This window comes from Pseudophryne corroboree, chromosome 1 (assembly GCF_028390025.1).
Source record: "Pseudophryne corroboree isolate aPseCor3 chromosome 1, aPseCor3.hap2, whole genome shotgun sequence".
Taxonomy (NCBI): domain Eukaryota; kingdom Metazoa; phylum Chordata; class Amphibia; order Anura; family Myobatrachidae; genus Pseudophryne; species Pseudophryne corroboree.
Window position 1 is genome coordinate 526,703,629 of NC_086444.1, and position 26,265 is coordinate 526,729,893.

General features: G+C 45.7%; 1 protein-coding gene across 2 annotated transcripts in view; it reads right to left on the reverse strand.

The window, feature by feature from the left end:
• Positions 1-26,265, reverse strand: part of BRD10 (bromodomain containing 10) — a 134,223-nt gene that overhangs the window by 64,844 nt on the left and 43,114 nt on the right. For both annotated transcript variants that reach the window (XM_063913994.1, XM_063913993.1), the window contains exon 2: positions 6,811-7,011. In XM_063913994.1, the coding sequence (XP_063770064.1) occupies positions 6,811-7,011 (201 nt within the window). The remainder of the gene's footprint in view (positions 1-6,810; positions 7,012-26,265) is intronic.

Here is a 26,265-nt window from a genome sequence, read left to right on the forward strand (position 1 = left end):
CCCCAATAGCTGCTTGTATAAACAATATTGCGCCTAAATTTAGTGGCCCCCCCTCTCTTTTTAACCCTTTTAGCCTGAAAAATACAGGGGAGAGCCTGGGGAGCTGTCTTCCAGCTGCACTGTGAAGAGAAAATGGCGCCAGTGTGCTGAGGGAGATAGCTCCGCCCCTTTTTCGCTGACTTTTCTCCCGCTTTTTTATGGATTCTGGCAGGGGTATTTATCACATATATAGCCTCTGGGGCTATATATTGTGATATATTTGCCAGCCAAGGTGTTTTTATTGCTGCTCAGGGCGCCCCCCCCCAGCGCCCTGCACCCTCAGTGACCGAAGTGTGTATGAGGAGCAATGGCGCACAGCTGCAGTGCTGTGCACTACCTTGGTGAAGACTGATGTCTTCTGCCGCCGATTTTCCGGACTCTTCTTGCTTCTGGCTCTGTAAGGGGGCCGGCGGCGCGGCTCTGGGACCGAACATCAATGGCCGGTTCCATGCGGTCGATCCCTCTGGAGCTAATGGTGTCCAGTAGCCTAAGAAGCCCAAACTACCACCTGTTAGGTAGGTTCGCTTCTTCTCCCCTTAGTCCCTCGCTGCAGTGAGTCTGTTGCCAGCAGATCTCACTGTAAAATAAAAAACCTAAAATATACTTTCTCTCTAGGAGCTCAGGAGAGCCCCTAGTGTGCATCTAGCTCAGCCGGGCACAGGATTCTAACTGAGGTCTGGAGGAGGGTCATAGTGGGAGGAGCCAGTGCACACCAGGTAGTCCTAAATCTTTCTTAGCTGTGCCCAGTCTCCTGCGGAGCCGCTATTCCCCATGGTCCTTACGGAGTCCCCAGCATCCACTAGGACGTCAGAGAAATAGGATTTTAATACCTACCGGTAAATCCTTTTCTCTTAGTCCGTAGAGGATGCTGGGGATGCTTCAAGAACCATGGGATATAGACGGGATCTGCAGGAGACATGGGCACTTTACGACTTTAAAAGGGGTGTGAACTGGCTCCTCCCTCTATGCCCCTCCTCCAGACTCCAGTTATAGGAACTGTGCCCAGGGAGATGGACATTTCGAGGAAAAGGATTTATTTAATATTTTAAACTAAGGTGAGATACATACCAGCTTACACCTCAAACACGCCGTACAACATGGCATTCAACAACAACGCATGCAATGGCATGACCAACATCAGCCACAGACTGACTGTACTTAACTCAACAAGAGTGTAACCAAAACCAAACTGCACACACAGGGACGGGCGCCCAGCTTCCTCTACAGACTAAGAAAAAAGGATTTACCGTTAAGTATTAAAATCCGATTTTCTCATACGTCCTAGAGGATGCTAGGGATGCATGGGGTTTATACCAAAGCGCTAGAACGGGCGGGAGAGTGCGGATGACTCTGCAGCACCGATTGACCAAACAAGAGGTCATCCTCAGCCAGGGTATCAAACTCGTAAAACTTCGCAAAGGTGTTTGAACCCGACCAAGTAGCAGCTCGGCAAAGCTGTAATGCAGAGACCCCTCGGGCAGCTGCCCAGGAAGAGCCCACCTTTCTGGTAGAATGGGCTTTCACCGATTTAGGTAACGGCAATCCTGCCGTAGAATGAGCCTGCTGAATCGTATTACAGATCCAGTGCGCAATAGTCTGCTTGGAAGCCGGAGCCCCAATCTTGTTGGGAGCCCACAGGACAAACAGAGCCTCTGTTTTCCTAATCTGCGCCGTTCTGGCGACATAGATTTTCAAAGCTCTAACCACATCGAGAGACTTCGATTCCGCCAAGGCGTCAGTAGCCACTGGTACCACAATAGGCTGGTTCACATGAAATGATGAAACCACTATCGGCAGAAATTTCTGACGAGTTCTCAACTCCGCTCTATCAGCATGGAAGATTAAATAGGGGCTTTTGTGAGACAAAGCCGCCAACTCAGATATCCACCTTGCGGATGCCAAGGCCAAGTAAGGAATTTTAACTCAACCTTACGTAAAGGTTCAAACCAATGAGATTGCAGGAACTGCAATACCACATTAAGATCCCACGGTGCCACAGGAGGCACAAATGGAGGTTGGATGTGCAGTACGCCTTTCACGAAGGTCTGAACTTCTGGAAGGGAGGCCAATTCTTTCTGAAAGAAATTTGATAAGGCCGAAATTTGTACTTTAATAGAGCCTAACTTTAGGCCCGCATCCACACCTGCTTGCAAAAAATGAAGCAAACGCCCCAGCTGAAATTCTTCCGTAGGAGCCTTCTTGGATTCACACCAAGACACATATTTCCTCCACATACGGTGGTAATGCTTTGCCGTTACTTCTTTTCAAGCCTGAAGAAGTGTGGGAATGACTTCACTGGGAATACCCTTTCGGGCTAGGATTTGGCGTTCAACCGCCATGCCGTCAAACGCAGCCGCGGTAAGTCTTGACACACGCACGGACCTTGTTGTAACAGGTCCTCCCATAGAGGAAGAGGCCAGGCATCTTCTATGAGCAACTCCTGAAGATCTGGATACCAGGCCCTCTTTGGCTAGTCTGGAACAATGAGTATCGCCTGAACCCTTGTTGTTCTTATAATCTTTATCACCTTTGGAATGAGTGCAAGTGGAGGGAACACATAGACCGACGGAAACACCCACGGTGCCACTAGGGCGTCCACCGCTATTGCTTAAAGGTCCCTCGACCTGGAACAATATCTCTGAAGTTTCTTGTTGAGGCATGACGCCATCATGTCCACTTGAGGAACTCCCCAACGACTTGTCACTTCTGCAAAGACCTCTTGATGAAGACCCCACTCTCCTGGATGGAGATCGTGTCTGCTGAGGAAGTCCGCTTCCCAGTTGTCCACTCCTGGAATGAAGACTGCTGACAGAGCGCTTGCATGTCTCTCCGCCCAGCGAAGAACTTTCATGGCCTCGGCCATTGCCGCTCTGCTCTTTGTTCCGCCCTGGCGGTTTATGTACGCCACTACTGTTATGTTGTCTGACTGAATCAAGACGGGCAGACAGCGAAGAAGATGTTCCGCTTGCAGAATGCCGTTGTAAATGGCCCTTAATTCCAGAATGTTTATGTGGAGACAAGCTTCCCAGCTTGACCATTTTCCCTGAAAGTTTCTCCCCTGTGTGACTGTTCCCCAGCCTCGGAAACTTGCATCTGTGGTCACCAGGATCCAATCCTGAATCCCGAACCTGCGTCCCTCCAGAAGGTGAGAACTGTGCAGCCACCACAGGAGGGAGATCCTGGTCCTGGAAGATAGGATTATTTTCCGGTGCATGTCCAGGTGAGACCCGGACCACTTGTCCAACAGGTCCCACTGAAACACCCTGGCATGGAACCTGCCATACTGAATGGCCTCGTAAGCCGCCACCATCTTCCCCAGCAACCAAGTGCATTGAAGAATCGACACTCTTGCCGGTTTCAAAATCTGTTTTACCATGTTCTGTATTTCCAGAGCCTTTTCCACTGGAAGAAAAACTCTGTAATTCTGTATCCAGAATCATACCCAGGAACGACAGCCGTGTCGTCGGAACCAACTGTGATTTTGGCAAGTTTAGGAACCAACCACGTTGTTGCAGAATAGTCAGTGAGAGCGCAACGTTTTTCAGCAATTGCTCCTTGGATCTCGCCTTTATGAGGAGATCGTCGTACGGGATAATTGTGATTCCCTGCTTGCGCAGGAGGACCATCATTTCCGCCATAACCTTGGTGAAAATTCTCTGAGCCGTGGACAGACCAAACGGCAACGTCTGAAATTGGTAATGACAATCCTGAACAGCAAACCTCAGGTATGCCTGATGTGGAGGATATATGGGAACGTGTAAGTAGGCATCCTTTTTGTCGACCGACACCATAAAATCCCCCTCCTACAGAGTGGAGATTACTGCTCGGAGAGATTCCATCTTGAATTTGAATTTTTTTAGAAAGAAGTTGAGGGATTTTAGGTTCAGAATCGGTCTGACAGCCATCCGGCTTCGGGACCACGAACAGACTCGAATAAAAGCCCTCCCCCTATTGTGACGGGGGTACCGTGACAATGACTTGATTTTGACACAGCTTTAGTATTGCAGCGCATACTACCTCCCTTTCTGAAAGAGAAGCTGGCAAGGCCGATTTGAAAAATCAGTGAGGGGGCACGTCTTGAAACTCTAATTTGTACCCTTGGGTTACTATTTCTAATATCCAAGGATCCAGGACCGAGTGAACCCAGACCTGACTGAAGAGTTTGAGACGTGCCCCCACCGGTGCGGACTCCCGCAGAGGAGCCCCAGCATCATGCGGTGGATTTGGTAGAAGCTGGAGAGGACTTCTGCTCTTGGGAACTTGCCACAGCCTGTGACCTTTTTCCCGTTCCTCTTCCTCTCGCAGCAAGGAAGGAGGACCCTCGTCCTTTTTTGTATTTATTGGGCCGAAAGGACTGCATCTGATAGTGGGGCGTTTTCTTTAGTTATGCAGGAACATAAGGTAGAAATGATGACTTACCCGCGGTAGCCATAGATACCAGGTCAGTGAGGCAGTCACCAAACAAGACACTACCGTTAAACGGTAGAGACTCCATAGTCTTCTTAGAGTCAGCATCAGCATTCCATTGATGAATCCACAATGCCCTCCTAGCTGAGACTGCTATGGCATTGGCCCTTGATCCAAAAAGGCCAATATCCCTTGCAGCTTCTTTTAAATATGCTGCAGCGTCCCTGATATGACCCAGAGTCAAAAGCACGCTATCCCTGTCCAGGGTATCTATCTCAGATGATAAGTTATCTGCCCACTTTTCAATAGCGCTACTCACCAATGCCGAAGCAACGGCAGGCCTGAGGAGCGAACCTGTAGTGACATAAATGGATTTTAGTGTATTTTCCTGCTTACGATCCGCAGGATCCTTTAGGGCTGCCGTGTCAGGAGACGGAAGCGCCACCTTTTTGGACAGACGCGACAGAGCTTTGTCCACCGTGGGGGTTGACTCCCACTTTTCACTGTCCCCAGAGGGAAACGGATATGCCACTGGAATTCTTTTGGGAACCTGTACCTTCTGGTCAGGATTTTCCAAAGCCTTTTCAAAAAGAGCGTTCAGTTCGTGAGAGGGAGGAAACGTTACCTCAGGTTTCTTTCCTTTAAACATACAGACCCTTGTATCAGGAACAGCAGGATCCTCCGTGATATGTAATACTTCTTTTATCGCCACAATCATGTACTGAATGCTCTTAGCCAGTTTAGGATTCAATCTGGCATCACTATAGTCGACACTGGAATCAGAGTCTGTGTCGGTATCTGTATCTGCTATCTGGGTAAATGCACGTTTCTGTGACCCCGAATGGGTCTGAGTTTGTGACAATGCATCCTCCATGGATTTCCTCCATGCATGGTTCTTAGACTCAGATTTATCTAATCTCTTAGTCAACCGAGCCACATTTGCATTCAAAACACTCAACATATTTACCCAATCAGCCGTCGGCGCTGCCGACACGGTCACTCCCACAGCCTTTTCTGTCCCCACTCCAGCCTCCTCCTGGGAAGAGCACTCAGCCTCAGACATGTCGACACACGCGTACCGACACCCACAACCACACTGGGGCTATAGGAGACAGACCCAAAGCAAAGCCTGTTAGAGAAACACAGAGGGAGTTCTGCCAGCTCACAACCCAGCGCCTATCCCGGTTCTGAAGCGAGTAATATACTGCCCAGACCTGTTGGCGCTTTTAACTTCAATAAAAAAAGCACCAAATCACTTGTGCCCGCCCCCCCGTTTTGCACCCTGTCACTTGTACAGTAGTGTGGGAGGCCAGGCTCAGTGTCTCTGCAGCTTCTGTGAAGAGAAAATGGCACTGGTCAGAGCTGTGAGGGCTAAGCCACTCCCCCTTAATGGTGCGCTTCAGTCCCGCTTAATTTCACATATTTATACTGGCGGGGGTCTGTATTTAGTGCCTAGGCACTGCATACACTTGTGCCATTCGCTAGTGAGGATTTAGGCTGCCCAGGGTGCCCCCCCTGCGCCCTGCAGTGCCGTTTTGTATGTGGGAGCATGGCGCGCAGCGCTCCGCTGTGCGGTACCTCAAAAGCCGTCACTGAAATCTTCTGCCGTCACTGAAGTCTTCTGATCTTCTTCTACTCACCCGGCTTCTGACTTCTGGCTCTGCAAGGGGGTTGACGGCGCGGCTCCGGGAACGAACATCTAGGCGTACCTAGCAATCAGACCCTCTGGAGCTAATGGTGTCCAGTAGCCTAAGAAGCAGAGCCCTGAAACTCACAGAAGTAGGTCTGCTTCTCTCCCCTCAGTCCCACAATGCAGGGAGCCTGTTGCCAGCAGGTCTCCCTGAAAATAATAAACCTAACAAAGTCTTTTTTCTGAGAAACTCTGGAGAGCTCCTCAGTGTGCATCCAGTCTCACTGGGCACAGAATCTAACTGGAGTCTGGAGGAGGGGCATAGAGGGAGGAGCCAGTTCACACCCCTTTTAAAGTCTTAAAGTGCCCATGTCTCCTGCGGATCCCGTCTATACCCCATGGTTCTTGAAGCATCCCCAGCATCCTCTAGGACGTATGAGAAATACAATCTTTAGCAAACATGTATAGCTAAGACAATATGGCAGAGAGCACCACCAATGATTCCTGCTTGCAACCTGGGCTCCGTTATGACAATTTACATGTGAGGTGAGAGTCACTCCACTCTCTCAATAGAATTGGTGTGGTTGTCAGCCACGGTGGCTACAGTACAAAAGCGAGTTAGCACTGATGTAGATTCTATGTCACAGGCAACTAAAGGGTTAATACAGAAATTTTATAGATTTAGTGACCCCCACTTAATAAAAGCAGCAAAAAGTGTCATCTCAATTCTGTACCTCTTTTCTTCCTTTGCTCTAAGAAACTCTGCTTGTTTTAGGACTTGCACCATTACAGATTCAACTGCCCCAGTGTTTAGGTTGCACACATTTCTTGTTGAGGATCTACGTCTAGTTGAAGTGCAAGCGGATTCTCTCTCTTCTTCGAGTTCATATCGGTTCTTCGATGTTCTTGTTGCCAAGGTTTTATTTCTTACGTTCCTTAAGATTGAAAAAAAAATAAAAACTAAAATAACTAACTATAACTTACTACAAATAAAAGCAGACATGTAAAAAGATAAGAATATTGCTATAATGCTGTCCTGAAAAGTTAACGCTTCATTCCGAAGTAAGGTTGAAAAAAAAAAAAAAAACACATCAACTGGACTTGTCATACCAATCACTGAAGCCCTGGGGCTGCTCCATGCAAATTTATGCCTACGGCTCAATTCATCTGACAGCCCCAGACAAAAGCTGGGGTGGGGAATGGCTGTGCAGACCAATACAAAGCCACAACCTTGCAGCTTCTTATTAGTCCTCCCACTTACACACATCAGTGTCCAATATAAAATGGTGAATAATAAGTGTCACGGCTAACCAGGAGTGCAGCTTTAAAATGTAATTAGCACGTAAAGGAAGACCGAGCATATGTACCAATGAAGATGGGAGTTTGGAAAGCTGTACAGCGTAGAACTGCTAACATTGAGCAATCAAAATAGAAAGCCATCTATTTTAGAATTGCAACAGAAAATAAGATTTTACTTACCGATAAATCTATTTCTCGTAGTCCGTAGTGGATGCTGGGACTCCGTAAGGACCATGGGGAATAGCGGCTCCGCAGGAGACAGGGCACAAGAATAAAAGCTTTAGGATCAGGTGGTGTGCACTGGCTCCTCCCCCTATGACCCTCCTCCAAGCCTCAGTTAGGATACTGTGCCCGGACGAGCGTACATAATAAGGAAGGATATTGAATCCCGGGTAAGACTCATACCAGCCACACCAATCACACCGTACAACTCGTGATCTGAACCCAGTTAACAGCATGATAAAACGAAAAGGAGCCTCTGAAAAGATGGCTCACAACAATAATAACCCGAATTTTTGTAACAATAACTATATACAAGTATTGCAGACAATCCGCACTTGGGATGGGCGCCCAGCATCCACTACGGACTACGAGAAATAGATTTATCGGTAAGTAAAATCTTATTTTCTCTGACGTCCTAGTGGATGCTGGGACTCCGTAAGGACCATAGGGATTATACCAAAGCTCCCAAACGGGCGGGAGAGTGCGGATGACTCTGCAGCACCGAATGAGAGAACTCCAGGTCCTCCTCAGCCAGGGTATCAAATTTGTAGAATTTTGCAAACGTGTTTGCCCCTGACCAAGTAGCTGCTCGGCAAAGTTGTAAAGCCGAGACCCCTCGGGCAGCCGCCCAAGATGAGCCCACTTTCCTTGTGGAATGGGCTTTTACCGATTTTGGCTGTGGCAGGCCTGCCACAGAATGTGCAAGCTGAATTGTACTACAAATCCAACGAGCAATCGTCTGCTTAGAAGCAGGAGCACCCAGCTTGTTGGGTGCATACAGGATAAACAGCGAGTCAGATTTTCTGACTCCAGCCGTCCTGGAAACATATATTTTCAGGGCCCTGACAACGTCAAGCAACTTGGAGTCCTCCAAGTCCCTAGTAGCCGCAGGTACCACAATAGGTTGGTTCATGTGAAATGCAGAAACCACCTTAGGTAGAAATTGAGGACGAGTCCTCAATTCTGCCCTGTCAGAATGAAAAATTAAGTAAGGGCTTTTATATGTATATGCAGTACCCCTTTTACAAATGTCTGAACTTCAGGCACTGAAGCCAGTTCTTTCTGGAAGAAAATCGACAGGGCCGAAATTTGAACCTTAATGGACCCTAATTTTAGGCCCATAGATAGTCCTGTTTGCAGGAAATGGAGGAAACGACCCAGTTGAAATTCCTCTGTAGGGGCCTTCTTGGCCTCACACCACGCAACATATTTTCGCCAAATGCGGTGATAATGTTTTGCGGTTACGTCCTTCCTGGCCTTGACCAGGGTAGGGATGACTTCATCTGGAATGCCTTTTTCCCTCAGGATCCGGCGTTCAACCGCCATGCCGTCAAAACGCAGCCGCGGTAAGTCTTGGAACAGACAAGGCCCCTGCTGGAGCAGGTCCTTTCTCAGAGGTAGAGGCCACGGTTCGTCCGTGAGCATCTCTTGAAGTTCCGGGTACCAAGTCCTTCTTGGCCAATCCGGAACCACGAGTATAGTTTTTACTCCTCTCCTTCTTATGATTCTCAGTACTTTTGGTATGAGAGGCAGAGGAGGGAACACATACACTGACTGGTACACCCACGGCGTTACCAGAGCGTCCACCGCTATTGCCTGAGGGTCCCTTGACCTGGCGCAATATCTGTCTAGTTTTTTGTTTAGACGGGACGCCATCATGTCCACCTTTGGTTCTTCCCAACGGTTTACTATCAGGTGGAAGACTTCTGGGTGAAGTCCCCACTCTCCCGGGTGGAGGTCGTGTCTGCTGAGGAAGTCTGCTTCCCAGCTGTCCACTCCCGGAATGAACACTGCTGACAGTGCTATCACATGATTTTCCGCCCAGCGAAGAATCCTTGCAGCTTCTGCCATTGCCCTCCTGCTTCTCGTGCCGCCCTGTCTGTTTACGTGGGCGACTGACGTGATGTTGTCCGATTGGATCAATACCGCCTGACCCTGAAGCAGGGGTTTCGCTTGACTTAGGGCATTGTAAATGGCCCTTAGTTCCAGAATGTTTATATGAAGAGATGTTTCCATGCTTGACCACAAGCCCTGGAAATTTCTTCCCTGTGTGACTGCTCCCCAGCCTCTCAGGCTTGCATCCGTGGTCACCAGGATCCAATCCTGAATGCCAAATCTGCGGCCCTCTAGTAGATGAGCACTCTGCAGCCACCACAGAAGAGACACCCTTGTCCTTGGCGACAGGGTTACCCGCTGATGCATCTGAAGATGCGATCCGGACCATTTGTCCAGTAGATCCCACTGAAAAGTTCTTGCATGGAATCTTCCGAATGGAATCGCTTCGTAAGAAGCCACCATTTTTCCCAGGACCCTCGTGCACTGATGCACTGACACCTGGCCTGGTTTTAGGAGGTTCCTGACTAGCTCGGATAACTCCCTGGCCTTCTCCTCCGGGAGAAACACCTTCTTCTGGACTGTGTCCAGAATCATTCCTAGGAACAGTAGACGTGTAGTTGGAATCAGCTGCGATTTTGGAATATTTAGGATCCACCCGTGCTGACGTAACACTACCTGAGATAGTGCTACTCCGACTTCTAACTGTTCCCTGGACCTTGCCCTTATCAGGAGATCGTCCAAGTAAGGGATAATTAAGATGCCTTTTCTTCGAAGAAGAATCATCATTTCGGCCATTACCTTGGTAAAGACCCGAGGTGCCGTGGACAACCCAAACGGCAGCGTCTGAAACTGATAATGACAGTTTTGTACTACAAACCTGAGGTACCCTTGGTGAGAAGGGTAGATTGGGACGTGGAGATAAGCATCTTTGATGTCCAGAGACACCCTATTGGTTCGCTATCACTGCTCTGAGTGACTCCATCTTGATTTGAACCTTTGTATGTAAGTGTTCAAAGATTATCCATTTAGAATAGGTCTCACCGAGCCGTCCGGCTTCAGTACCACAATATAGTGTGGAATAATACCCCTTTCCTTGTTGTAGGAGGGGTACTTTGATTATCACCTGCTGGGAATACAGCTTGTGAATTGTTTCCAATACTGCCTCCCTGTCGGAGGAAGACGTTGGTAAAACAGACATCAGGAGCCTGCGAGGGGGAGACGTCTCGAATTTCCAATCTGTACCCCTGGGATACTACTTGTAGGATCCAGGGGTCCACTTGCGAGTGAGCCCACTACGCGCTGAAACTCTTGAGACGACCCCCCACCGCACCTGAGTCCGCTTGTACGGCCCCAGCGTCATGCTGAGGACTTAGTAGAAGCGGTGGAGGGCTCTGTTCCTGGGAATGGGCTGCCTGCTGCAGTCTTCTTCCCTTTCCTCTATCCCTGGGCAGATATGACTGGCCTTTTGCCCGCTTGCCCTTATGGGGACGAAAGGACTGAGGCTGAAAAGACGGTGTCTTTTTCTGCTGAGATGTGACTTGGGGTAAAAAAGGTGGATTTTCCAGCTGTTGCCGTGGCCACCAGGTCCGATGGACCGACCCCAAATAACTCCTCCCCTTTATACGGCAATACTTCCATGTGCCGTTTGGAATCTGCATCACCTGACCACTGTCGTGTCCATAAACATCTTCTGGCAGATATGGACATCGCACTTACTCTTGATGCCAGAGTGCAAATATCCCTCTGTGCATCTCGCATATATAGAAATGCATCCTTTAAATGCTCTATAGTCAATAAAATACTGTCCCTGTCAAGGGTATCAATATTTTCAGTCAGGGAATCCGACCAAGCCACCCCAGCGCTGCACATCCAGGTTGAGGCGATAGCTGGTCGCAGTATAACACCAGTATGTGTGTATATACCTTTTTAGGATATTTTCCAGCCTCTCAGCTGGCTCCTTGAGGGCGGCCCTATCTGGAGACGGTACCGCCACTTGTTTTGATAAGCGTGTGAGCGCCTTATCCACCCTAAAGGGTGTTTCTGGCGGGAAAGGGTATACCGCCAATAATTTTCTATCGGGGGAAACCCACTCATCATCACACACTTCATTTAATTTATCTGATTCAGGAAAAACTACAGGTAGTTTTTTCACACCCCACATAATACCCTTCTTTGTGGTACTTGTAGTATCAGAAATATGTAACACCTCCTTCATTGCCCTTAACATGTAACGTGTGGCCCTAAAGGAAAATACGTTTGTTTCTTCACCATCGACACTGGAGTCAGTGTCCGTGTCTGTGTCTGTGTCGACCGACTGAGGTAAATGAGCGTTTTACAGCCCCTGACGGTGTTTGAGACGCCTGGACAGGTACTAATTTGTTTGCCGGCCGTCTCATGTCGTCAACCGACCTTGCAGCGCGTTGACATTATCACGTAATTCCTTAAATAAGCCATCCATTCCGGTGTCGACTCCCTAGAGAGTGACATCACCATTTCAGGCAATTGCTCCGCCTCCTCACCAACATCGTCCTCATACATGTCGACACACACGTACCGACACACAGCACACACACAGGGAATGCTCTGATAGAGGACAGGACCCCACTAGCCCTTTGGGGAGACAGAGGGAGAGTTTGCCAGCACACACCAAAAACGCTATAATTATACAGGGACAACCTTTATATAAGTGTTTTTCCCTTATAGCATTTTAATATATATATACATATCGCCAAATAAGTGCCCCCCCTCTCTGTTTTAACCCTGTTTCTGTAGTGCAGTGCAGGGGAGAGCCTGGGAGCCTTCCCACCAGCATTTCTGTGAGGGAAAATGGCGCTGTGTGCTGAGGAGAATAGGCCCCGCCCCCTTTTCGGCGGGCTTCTTCTCCCGTTTTTCTGAGACCTGGCAGGGGTTAAATACATCCATATAGCCCCCAGGGGCTATATGTGATGTATTTTTAGCCAGAATAAGGTACTATCATTGCTGCCCAGGGCGCCCCCCCCCAGCGCCCTGCACCCTCAGTGACCGCTGCTATGAAGTGTGCTGACAACAATGGCGCACAGCTGCAGTGCTGTGCGCTACCTTATGAAGACTGAAGAGTCTTCTGCCGCCGGTTTCTGGACCTCTTCACTTTTCGGCATCTGCAAGGGGGTCGGCGGCGCGGCTTCGGGACGAACCCCAGGGTGAGACCTGTGTTCCGACTCCCTCTGGAGCTAATGGTGTCCAGTAGCCTAAGAAGCCAATCCATCCTGCACGCAGGTGAGTTCACTTCTCTCCCCTAAGTCCCTCGTAGCAGTGAGCCTGTTGCCAGCAGGACTCACTGAAAATAAAAAACCTAACAAAACTTTTACTCTAAGCAGCTCTTTAGGAGAGCCACCTAGATTGCACCCTTCTCGGCCGGGCACAAAAATCTACTGAGGCTTGGAGGAGGGTCATAGGGGGAGGAGCCAGTGCACACCACCTGATCCTAAAGCTTTTACTTTTGTGCCCTGTCTCCTGCGGAGCCGCTATTCCCCATGGTCCTGACGGAGTCCCCAGCATCCACTTAGGACGTTAGAGAAATATATATATATATTTGTATGCACTTAAGAAAATCACTAAGAGTTCTACAATTCATGCCAACATTTTTTAATTTAGTCTTTTGCACTATTTACTGTGGTTCATTTAAGAATACATATGTAGTAACAAGGCATTTGCTTTCATTAGCTGCACTGCACCTGCGCAGGCAAAAACGCGTGCCGATTTAGAGGCATCTTTCTCAATGGATTTTTCACACAAAAAAAAAGGTGAAAAGGCATTGGCGAAAATGCCTTAAAAATTGACAAAAACGGGTCCTAATTGAATAGGCAGTGGGACGAAATCAACAGCTCTGAGATTACCGGAGCAAATTGCATACCCCCTTAAACTGCTTTCCAAGTGTAAAATTAACCATTACAGTACAAATGTTCTACAAGCGGGTGAGGTATGGTATGCCGGCGGTCGGGCTCCCGGCGACCAGCATACCGGTGCCGGGAGCCCGACCGCCGGCTTACCGACAGTGTGGCAAGCGCAAATGAGCCCCTTGCGGGCTCGCTGCACTCGCCACGCTGCGGGCACGGTGGCGCGTTTGTTCTCCCTCCAGGGGAAGTGTCGGTATGCCGGCTGTTGGGATTCCGGTGCCGGTATACTGTGCGCCGGGATCCCGACATGCGGCATACTGAAGACCACCCCTACAAGCGTTCAGAAATTTTATATATATATATATATATATATATATATATATATATATATATATATATATATATATATATATATATCAAAACAAAAAATCAACCCTAATATCTTGCGCTATACCTCTAGTCTCAAACCAACAAGAAATACCCTCTGTCAGATAAGGTATTAAAAGTAGATTACAAATAGAAATGGATTCTCGTGGGAGCCAATATGCCTTTTGTATGACAATAATTAAAAGTTTTTATTGTACAGAAACAAACGATATTTATCCTAAGCGTTCGTTATTGACACAACCTTCTAAAAATTCATATAAAACAATATTACAATCTTATACATAAATTACAGTTGGATGTGAGGATTTTACAGCCAGGTGATCACAGTCAGAACTCGAAATGGATGTATCTCCAACCAGATGTTTGTGATAAGGACTTTGTTAACCAGACGTTGCAAAACCCAACGCGTTTCGTCCGTTAGGACTTCATCAGGGGTTTGGAATCAGTTCTTATAGTAGGAGTGATTACCATTGATTAGAAAGGTTTATATAAGTTCCAAACAAGAAGGCACTCTGGAGACATCAATTGTAGCAAAAATAGCAAAAGTGTATTAAGGTCGGGACCCGACCTTAATACACTTTTGCTATTTTTGCTACAATTGATGTCTCCAGAGTGCCTTCTTGTTTGGAACTTGCATTATTTCTGATGTGGCACCGGAGCAAGCTGCCGTTTTAGTGGAGTGCCGGCAATATATGGTGATATATATATATATATATATATATACAAAGCTGGTAAGGTCGGCACTCACTTATGTCGACATCTGCCTGGGTGCCGTCCTAAGGTCCAATGGATATCGAATGTGGTTCTAATAGAGAGGGGTATGCATCCATCCACTCATCATTAGTATAGAACAGGCGGCACTCACTGGTCTTTGTAAGAAAGTGTATTGTTCAAAAATTCAATAAGGTGATTGGCACATTTTGCCAACGTTTCAGCGCCACGCAGGGCGCTTTTCTCAAGGCTGTGTGCAAAGCTACAAGCAAAAGAAACCAGCTTGTAGCTTTGCACACAGCCTTGAGAAAAGCGCCCTGCGTGGCGCTGAAACGTTGGCAAAATGTGCCAATCACCTTATTGAATTTTTGAACAATACACTTTCTTACAAAGACCAGTGAGTGCCGCCTGTTCTATACTAATGATGAGTGGATGGATGCATACCCCTCTCTATTAGAACCACGTTCGATATATATATATATATATATATATATATATATATATATATATATATATATATATATATATATATATATATATACACATACATACATACATACTGATATATATATATATATATATATATATATATATATATATACTGGCTTTATTAATCTTAAATCAAAAGGAGGAGGCAGCGTCTACTGAAGAAATAGTCTAAACATATGTGCTCAAGTCTGGATATCGCTAAAACATGGACTGATATAGTGTTCCTTAAGGAAAAGATTGGAAAGCACGATGTAGGAGGACATCACTTTTCCATTGCTTATCAAATTACTAAATAAAAATTATATGGACAGAAAATTCAGGCATCTGGTTTGTAACTTTTACGTTCTTTTGTGAATCTCTGCCTCATATGCTGGGGTCTCATTCACATTCATTATTTGGAAATACACAGGGGCTCATTTGCATGTTGGCAGTGGTGCATGCGGGGGGTTGGGGTCTTCAGAGTACTGGCAGAAACCCCACCGTGTCGGGACAAATTAATTTTTTCAGAGACTGAGATAGCTGAGTCTCCATCACTAGTGAGGGGAGCTCTCTGCAGACAGAATGTTCGTTGGAGCGGACGAGCTGTGGCCTACACCCACCTGAACTGCCAGTGTCTGGAACCCACAGATTTAAGTAAAAGGGGAATATTTCTTTTTTTCTTGCTCACTGCTGAGAGACTACACCCCAGCTTTTTTCACCTCCTGTCATCCATACACCCACGAACGGCTGTGCCTTCCACTGCACAAGGGGCTTGTCTCCTCTGGCTATAGTCTTATCACAGCACCTGCCAGAACCAGAGACATTATCCTACCTTCCCAAGGTCTCACCCCTGCTTGTTAAGTGGTGCGCTACTACTTTCTAAACTACTGAGGTACCTCCAGAACCAGTTTTACAGCTCCTTTCAATAGTAACTCACACTCTATGTGACCAGCACTTCTCACCCAGGTGCAATACAGGTTGAGTATCCCTTATCCAAAATGTTTGGGACCGGAAGTATTTTGGATATCGGATTGTTCCGTATTTTGGAATAATTGCATACCTAAATAAGATATCATGGCGATGGGACCTAAGTCTAAGCACAGAATGCATTTATGTCTCATATACACCTTATACACACAGCCTGAAGGTCATTCTAGCCAATGTTTAGTACATTTTTTACAATTCATTTATGTTTCATATACACCTTATACACACAGGCTGAAGGTCATTTAATACAATATTTTTAATAACTTTGTGTATTAAACAAAGTTTGTGTACATTAAGCCCTCAGAAAACAAAGGTTTCACTATCTCACTCTCGCTCAAAAAATTCCGTATTTCGGAATATTTGGATATGGGATACTCAACCTGTACATGAAAAGTGAGTGCCCTCTCTGTTTTTTTATTTTTAATATTCGGTATTGCTGAGAATCTGAGAAGCCTATCATGGAAACATTCAGTGCATATGTTGCACCCAATTCTGCTAAAGGTCAGTGTTACATGATCTCAAACTCATTTTAACCCCAGCCCACTTCTATTTGCTTCCTCCCCCTCTTCATGTTTGTGTATCACCTCTGTGTATTTTGACCCTGTGCAATCACGGTTACTTTCTCCAGTGTTCCATGTTTACCTCCATGGTGCGCTTTTCTCTGCCACTATTGCGTTTTATGTGCAGAGGCGTAACTAGGGTTTTCGGAGCCCAGGGCAAGATGAAGATTGCCCCCCCTCCCCAAAACCCCTCAAATCAGCAGTAAAGCATGTGCGCGGCGAAGGTGCGCGTTGGAAAAATGGGCGTGTCCACGCACCAGAAGGGGCGTGGTCACATATCAGAAGGGGGGTGACCACTGAAAATGTGGCGTGCCAACATGACTATCATCTACCCGCTGTGTCGTCTCTCAGCACACTATCACCTACCCCTTGTGTCGTCTCTCAGCACACTATCACCTACCCCTTGTGTCGTCTCTCAGCACACTATCACCTACCCCTTGTGTCGTCTTTCAGCACACCTTCACCTACCCCTTGTGTCGTCTCTCAGCACACCTTCATTCAATTTTTGCACATTAAGGCAGTAGATTCCCCTATTTTACACAGTACACAGTGCCAGATACACATTGCCCCACAGCGCCACTGCCAGATACACATTGCCCCACAGTGCCACTGACAGACACCCCCCCACACACACAGCCCGCAGCCTCGCTCACCGCCGCAGCACCTCTCTTGCCCGGCTTCAATGCACCAGGTATCTTCTCCGGCTGCGGGTATCTTCTTGGCGCCGGTTCGTTAGCCAATCAGAGCTCGCGGACCGGCAGCCAATCAGAAGCTGGTCCGCGAGCTCTGATTGGCTACCAAACCAAGGAGACACGCCCCACTGGACTGAGGGGTAGGAGAGGCGCTGTGCTCTCCTCCCTATATATCAATGCATAGCAGCGGAGTGGGGGATTGGCCGGGCCGGGGGCAGAGAAACAGTAACGGGGGGCGAGTGATGCCCCCCTCTGCTGGGCCTGCCAAGGCGCCCAGGGCACGTGCCCTGCTCGACCCCCTTTAGTTACGCCTCTGTTTATGTGTGAAACAGAATTTGTAAATAAAAAATTTAGAACCTCCAGAGTCTGTTCTTGTACTGTAAATGTGAAACAATCAGACTTATGTGCCACTGTAGCTAAACCTTTTAATAGGCATTTCTCTTGCAGATGCAATGATACACACAGCTGATAACTATCAGCGATTTACCACTACAGCCAATACTCGTACTTAAATCATAAGAGTGGCAACTATAAATTAAGTTGCAGCAGTTTGCATTACTTAATTGACATTTCCACTTTGACTACAACATCAAAAGACACATACACAAGTCCATTAATTTTAGCCTTTTTTAATATAATTTTCAAATAATACAAAATAAAGGAAATACATAAACAACGTGAACAGTAAATCCACATCATTTGATCTAGAAGAATTTTATTTTATTTTTTAAATGTGCAATCCTCCATTGAGGTGCTTATTGATATTATTTATACTGAACAACAAGATATATTGCACTACATAATAAATATTGTAGTGTGATGAGATTGTCTGGCAGCATAAGGATATATGGCATAAACAGGCCCAAAGGGGACCCTCGGGAATCTGTAAAAACCAGTTTCTATGTCTCTCTTGCTTGTGCCACTGCTGCGCATTCAGCAAGAGAAGGGAGGCCAGCTGGCCACTGGCGTAAGCACAATAAGGTTTTTGGTTTTTTTGTGCTGACTCGTGACATCAGCAGAATCTGCAAGCATGCAGCAGGTGGTAAGTGGGGGCTAGGGTGACATGGGTCTGGTGGTGGTTTGGAAAGCTAGAGTTGAAGTAGCATGGAGAAACATAGGGGAATGTGTTGGAGAGACAGAGTATGATGGGGCCAAGTGGAGGGTGACACAGACACAGGTGAGATGAGTGGATGGCTGGAGCTGGAGAGACATGGGGGGGAAGGAGGGTGGAGCGATACAGGTGGAGTAAGACTGGAAAAAAATGGGGGGGGGGGGGGGGGGAGAGAGAGATTTCTGTTGCCATCCCCAGGCATAAACAATAGGATGACATAGTTCTATAAAGAGATATGAAGTACAACATAACTCCACACTGACAAACAACCAAGTAACTTTTACTAGTCCAGGTGTCATTGTACTGTATCTGGTCTTGCAGGGGGAAAATTAGAAGTTCTTCCACACAGCAATTTGGTTTGTGTAAACTGCTTCTCATATTTCAGTTACTTCTGACTAATGAAAACTCATGACCAGAATATTGACGCATAGATCAATTTTAAAAAGTGGGCTACCTCCTCACCTCCCATTGTCAATGTTAGATGACAGTAGCATGAGTTACAATTGCTTGCACATAAATTGAATTCATTGGAACTAGTACCTTTTTCCGCCAAACAAGGGATGGTTCAACAGCTGGAGTGACATGACATTTTTTCATGCTCTTATGGATTCAAAATAAATCTCTGTTATAATTGTTCTATACTGTAGTTTTCAAGTCTCATGGTTGTTTCTTTTTAATTGTCTGGCTGCTGTATGTAATTGATCTCTTGTGGCTGGTCCCCCAGCTTTCATTACTAAAGATTACAGTATTTCTTTGGCTGAAACAAAACTTTCTTGAAACAGTCAGCAACTTTTTTTTTCTAATGAAAACATGGGTTCAATGTTTTAACTGTAGTTAATAACGGTACATTTTAACTACCTCAGCCAATACATCCCACATTTATGCAAATGAAAAAGTAAGCAACTCAGAACTAGAGTATTAACGTTATGTGAACAGGAATTAGGATAACACATGCATGAGATAAAAGGAGAAGACTGGTAGTTAGTTAATTGTATGGAGATGGAACAGGTACTGAAGAATACATTTACATCAGTATGCATTCATTAGTCGTTGTCGTCTCATCCCCCATTCTTTATGGATGGATAAAGGCTATCCATGACATGAAGAGTACAAACTCTCAATAGCATGGTACTTTTCTGCTGTTTACTGGATGTAATATATCAGTATATGTTCTAATTATGAAAACAAAATTAGGAAAAGGTTAGTATCCCCTAAATTTTGTGTTACGAAATGTCTATTTCAAGTGAAACTATTGTGAATGTCTATTTTTTTTTTATACAAACTCTTCTACTACTACGGTTTAGAGTTTTATAAGTGAAGAATGCTTCATATGGTGTAGCCAACACTCCACCAACAAACTATCATATCTAAGGTGTGGTACCCAATGAGATTGAAAACAAGCTAAAATTAAAGGCTTCATTACACTGACATTTTGTTAAAAACTTTACAATTTTATTTAAACACTGAAGAACATAATGTATGTCCTGAGCTTTTTTTCTTAATATGTAACTATGCATACCATATGAACATTTGTTTGCAATGTAATGCTGCAATTTTGCAGGGGGAAAAAAGTGATCTTAACAATGTTAAAAGGAAATTAGAGTCAGAAATATCCAGGTAACTAGGTAGCAGAAATGCTTAAATAGTTATTGTAGTGCCCAACTTTTAGTAGTCATTTGCATTTATGTCAATATATGCAAATTTTCCTGGCTCCTTGAAAGATCCTAATGAAGTCTACATTTTAGAAGCCTCTGGACCACATAAATTGACAGGTGTGCAAATCAGAATTAGTATTCTTTTTTTAAAATTATTATGTATTGCACTGCACAATAAAGCATCATATCTAATACCCAATCAACTCCAATTGTCAAAATACCCTATTACTTAAGTTATCTGTCCAGGGTTGAACTGGCCCACAGGGGCACCTGGTGAAACTGCCTGGGGCCCCACCTACTCTCATAGGGATCAGGGTCCACCATGTGTACTTGAATTAAACATATGTCACCTTATACTGCATAGGACTATGGTGTATTTTCTGCAGTGCACTGTTGTTATTCATCTGGTACATTATCATACATGCACTAGCAGTATATTTTATATATATATATATATATATATATATATATATATATATATATATATATCTATATATATATATCTATATCTCTCTCAAGGGACCCAGATCATGCCCTCTCTAATGGTTAGGCAATCAATGTGGTGGCTGGTCACACCGCTTAATTTCTCCAGTGGGCCCTTCATTCCCCAGTCAGCCACTATACAGTATCTGTCTATTGTCCACCTTCTGCTCTCTAGTGCATTTAGAAGAAACTATAGGGATAAGTTTCCAGCATTTATTACTCCCAAGCACTGCCTTATAAACTACCGTACTATGCTTTGGTCACAGCCACACTTGACTGAGGATACCCTGGTCATGACATCACTGTACTATGAGGGTATTTTTCAGGGATATTGAATGGGAAGGTTTGTTTGTAGGAAAAAATACTACGGAGAAATGGGAGGTACTAAAATTCCTGCTAGCTAAAAATACACTCAAATATATTCCTATGAGTAGCAAAAAAGGGAATAAAAATCATAAACCGATGTGGCTTAACAAAAAGATTAAGGAACTTATGGGCAAGAAAAGGCGAGCATTTAAAAAATACAAATCTGACGGGGATGCAGAGTCATTTCAGCAATATAAGGAATGTAACAAAAATTGCAAAAAGGAAATAAGAGCGGCTAAAGTAGAAACTGAAAAACTAGTAGCAAAGGAAAGCAAAGCGAATCCCAAAAAATTCTTTAAATACATTAATAGCAAGAGATTAAAAAAGGAGAGTATAGGCCCTTTGAAAGACAAGTTGGGAGTCTTAAGCAAAAATGATAATGACATAGCGGACACACTAAATGAGTTTTTTTCAACAGTATTCACTAGAGAGGACCCAATTCAGGGACTGACACACAATCTCAATAATGACAATATCACACTGATAGGTACTTATTTAAGCGAGGAAGTAGTCTGTGACCGATTAAAACATTTAAAGATTAATAAATCACCAGGGCCCGATGGTATTCATCCAAGGGTTCTAATGGAGCTTCACTCTGAACTGGCAAAACCACTATCTTTGATCTTTGAGGATTCAGTTATATCAGGTATGGTTCCCAAAGACTGGCGTATAGCGGAAGTAGTGCCTATATTCAAAAAGGGAAGTAAAGCTGAACCAGGTAATTATAGACCAGTTAGTCTTACATCTATAGTGGGGAAAGTATTGGAAGGTATTCTAAGAGATAGTATTCAGAAGTTCCTTGAAACCAATAAGGTCATTAAAAGGAATCAACATGGGTTTATGAAGGACAGATCCTGTCAAACCAACTTACTTGGCTTTTATGAAACAGTAAGCGCAAACCTAGATCAGGGTAAAGACGTGGATGTAATCTTTTTAGACTTTGCCAAAGCGTTCGATACTGTACCACACATGAGACTTATATACAAGCTACAAGAATCAGGGCTAGGAAGCACAATATGCACTTGGGTCAAAAACTGGTTAGATAATAGGAAGCAGCGCGTTGTGGTTAATGGATCTTTTTCAACTTGGACTGAAGTGCTAAGTGGTGTGCCGCAAGGCTCAGTATTAGGACCGCTATTGTTCAATATTTTCATTAACGACCTAACAGAAGGTCTAGAGAGCATGGTGTCAATTTTTGCAGATGATACCAAATTGTGTAAGGCTATAAATACAGAGGAGGATGCCGAGTCTCTTCAGAACGACTTAGTTAAATTAGAAGCATGGGCAGCCAAATGGAGAATGCGCTTCAACACAGACAAGTGTAAGGTAATGCACTGTGGTAACAAGAACAAAAATTACACCTACCTACTAAATGGGGTAAAATTAGGGGATTCTGTACTGGAAAAGGACTTAGGTGTCCTCATAGATAGCAAGCTAAGCAGTAGTACCCAAAGTAGGACTGCAGCAAAGAAGGCTAATAAGATATTAGCATGCATAAAACGGGGTATTGATGCTAGGGACGAGAGTATTATACTCCCGTTATATAAATCACTAGTGAGGCCACACCTTGAATACTGTGTACAGTTCTGGGCACCGTACTACAAAAAGGATATCCTGGAGCTTGAAAAGGTACAGAGGAGGGCGACCAAACTAATTAAGGGCATGGAGACGATGGAATACAAGGAAAGGCTTGAAAGACTAGGCATGTTTACATTGGAAAAGCGGAGACTAAGAGGGGATATGATCAACATCTACAAATATATAAAGGGACAATACACAGAGCTTGCGCGGGACCTGTTTTTGGTTAGATCAACACAGAGAACTCGTGGACACTCGCTCAGGTTAGAGGAGAGGAGATTCCGCACAATACGGCGTAAAGGCTTTTTCACGGTAAGGACAATACGTGTTTGGAATTCCCTGCCCGAGGGAGTTGTAATGGCGGAATCTGTCAACACCTTTAAGAATGGGTTAGATAAATTCCTATTGGAAAAGGATATCCAGGGGTATGGTGCATAGTCATGCATTATAGTTACTATAAATAGGGATTAAATGCAATGGCTGACAGCAGCATCAGTCAGAAATTTTAGTCAAATCATCATGCATAGGACACCACAAATAGGTTGAACTCGATGGACAATTGTCTTTTTTCAACCTCAGATACTATGTTACTATGTTACTATCCCATGAACGTGGAACTAACTCAGTATTAAAACATGAAAAATTGGGTATAGTATCTCAAGCTGCCAGATTACTATTCCGGAAAGATGCATCTGATGTGCGATTAAATGGACACCTACTTTCTAAGGGCCAAGGGAGCAAGTATTTGTTCAAGCCTGTCCTAAAGTAGCAATTCCATAAAAAATAAGATTTTAAACCTAACGGTAAATCTATTTCTCCTAGTCCGTAGAGGATGCTGGGGACTCCGTAAGGACCATGGGGGTATAGACGGGCTCCGCAGGAGATAGGGCACCTAAAAAGAACTTTGACTATGGGTGTGCACTGGCTCCTCCCTCTATGCCCCTCCTCCAGACCTCAGTTAGAGAACTGTGCCCAGAGGAGATGGACAATACAAGGCAGGATTTAGCAATCCAAGGGCAAGATTCATACCAGCCCACACCAATCATACCATGTAACCTGGAACATACATAACCAGTTAACAGTATGAACAAAAAACAACAGTAACGGTCCAAGACCGATGTCAACTGTAACATAACCCTTATGTAAGCAACAACTATATACAAGTCTTGCAGAGTTTCCGCACTGGGACGGGCGCCCAGCATCCTCTACGGACTAGGAGAAATAGATTTACCGGTAGGTTTAAAATCTTATTTACTCTTACGTCCTAGAGGATGCTGGGGACTCCGTAAGGACCATGGGGTTTATACCAAAGCATCCAATCAGGCGGGAGAGTGCGAACGACTCTGCAGCACCGACTGAGCAAACGCTAGGTCCTCATCAGCCAGGGTATCAAACTTGTAGAATTCAGCAAAAGTGTTTGACCCCGACCACGTCGCCGCTCGGCAAAGTTGTAAAGCCGAGACTCCTCGGGCAGCCGCCCAATAAGAGCCCACCTTCCTAGTGGAATGGGCCTTAACCGAATTTGGTACTGGCAATCCAGCCGTAGAGTGAGCCTGCTGATTCGTATTACAGATCCAGCGAGCGATAGTCTGCTTTGAAGCAGGAGCGCCAATCTTATTGGCCGCATACAGGACAAACAGAGCCTCTGTTTTCCTAATTCTAGCCATCCTGGCTACATACATTTTTAAGGCCCTGACTACGTCCAGGGATCAGGAATCCTCCAGGTCACCGGTAGCCACAGGCACCACTATAGGTTGATTCATATGGAACGACGAAACCACTTTAGGCAAAAATTGCGGACGTGTCCTCAATTCAGCTCGATCCACATGAAAAATCAAGTAGGGGCTCTTGTGTGATAGAGCCGCCAATTCTGACACTCGCCTTGCTGATGCTAAGGCCAACAACATTACCACCTTCCAGGTAAGAAATTTCAACTCAACCTTGTTAAGTGGTTCAAACCAGTGTGATTTTAGGAACTGCAACACCACGTTCAGGTCCCATGGTGCCACTGGAGGCACAAAAAATAAGAATTTACTCACCGGTAATTCTATTTCTCGTAGTCCGTAGTGGATGCTGGGAACTCCGTAAGGACCATGGGAATAGCGGGCTCGAAGGAGGCTGGGCACTCTAGAAAGATTTCAGACTACCTGGTGTGCACTGGCTCCTCCCACTATGACCCTCCTCCAAGCCTCAGTTAGGATACTGTGCCCGGACGAGCGTACACAATAAGGAAGGATTTTGAATCCCGGGTAAGACTCATACGAGCCACACCAATCACACCGTACAACTCGTGATATGAAACCCAGTTAACAGTATGAAACAACTGAGCCTCTCAACAGATGGCTCAACAATAACCCGATTTAGTTAACAATAACTATGTACAAGTATTGCAGATAAACCGCACTTGGGATGGGCGCCCAGCATCCACTACGGACTACGAGAAATAGAATTACCGGTGAGTAAATTCTTATTTTCTCTGACGTCCTAGTGGATGCTGGGAACTCCGTAAGGACCATGGGGATTATACCAAAGCTCCCAAACGGGCGGGAGAGTGCGGATGACTCTGCAACACCGAATGAGAGAACTCCAGGTCCTCCTCAGCCAGGGTATCAAATTTATAGAATTTTGCAAACGTGTTTGCCCCTGACCAAGTAGCAGCTCGGCAAAGTTGTAAAGCCGAGACCCCTCGGGCAGCCGCCCAAGATGAGCCCACCTTCCTTGTGGAATGGGCATTGACAGATTTTGGCTGTGGCAGGCCTGCCACAGAATGTGCAAGTTGAATCGTACTACAAATCCAACGAGCAATAGTCTGCTTAGAAGCAGGAGCACCCAGCTTGTTGGGTGCATATAGGATAAATAGCGAGTCAGATTTTCTGACTCCAGCCGTCCTGGAAACATATTTTCAGGGCCCTGACCACGTCTAACAACTTGGAGTCCTCCAAGTCCCTAGTGGCCGCAGGCACCACAATAGGCTGGTTCAAATGAAACGCTGACACCACCTTAGGGAGAAACTGGGGACGAGTCCTCAATTCTGCCCTATCCATATGGAAAATCAGATAAGGGCTTTTATAAGACAAAGCCGCCAATTCTGATACTCGCCTGGCAGAAGCCAAGGCCAATAACATGACCACCTTCCACGTGAGATATTTCAGATCCACGGTTTTTAGTGGTTCAAACCAATGTGATTTTAAGAAACTCAACACCACGTTGAGATCCCAAGGTGCCACAGGAGGCACATATGGGGGCTGAATATGCAGCACTCCCTTTACAAATGTCTGAACTTCAGGTACTGAAGCTAGTTCTTTCTGAAAGAAAATCGATAGAGCCGAGATCTGTACCTTAATGGAACCCAGTTTTAGGCCCATATTCACTCCTGCTTGCAGGAAATGCAGAAATCGACCTAGTTGAAATTCCTCAGTTGGGGCCTTTTCGGCCTCACACCATGCAACATATTTCTGCCATATGCGGTGATAATGAGTTGCTGTAACCTCTTTCCTGGCTTTAATAAGCGTAGGAATTACTTCCTCCGGAATGCCCTTTTCTTTCAGGATCCGGCGTTCAACCGCCATGCCGTCAAACGCAGCCGCGGTAAGTCTTGGAACAGACAGGGCCCCTGCTGCAGCAGGTCTTGTCTTAGCGGCAGAGGCCACGGGTCCTCTGAGATCATCTCTTGAAGTTCCGGGTACCATGTTCTTCTTGGCCAATCCGGAACCACGAGAATTGTGTTTACTCCTCGCTTTCTTATTATTCTCAATACCTTTGGTATGAGAGGCAGCGGAGGGAACACAAACTGACTGGTACACCCACGGTGTCACCAGAGCGTCCACAGCTATCGCTTGAGGGTCTCTTGACCTGGCGCAATACCTCTCTAGTTTTTTGTTTAGGCGGGACGCCATCATGTCCACCTGTGGACGACCCCACTGATGTACAATCATTTGGAAGACTTCTGGATGAAGTCC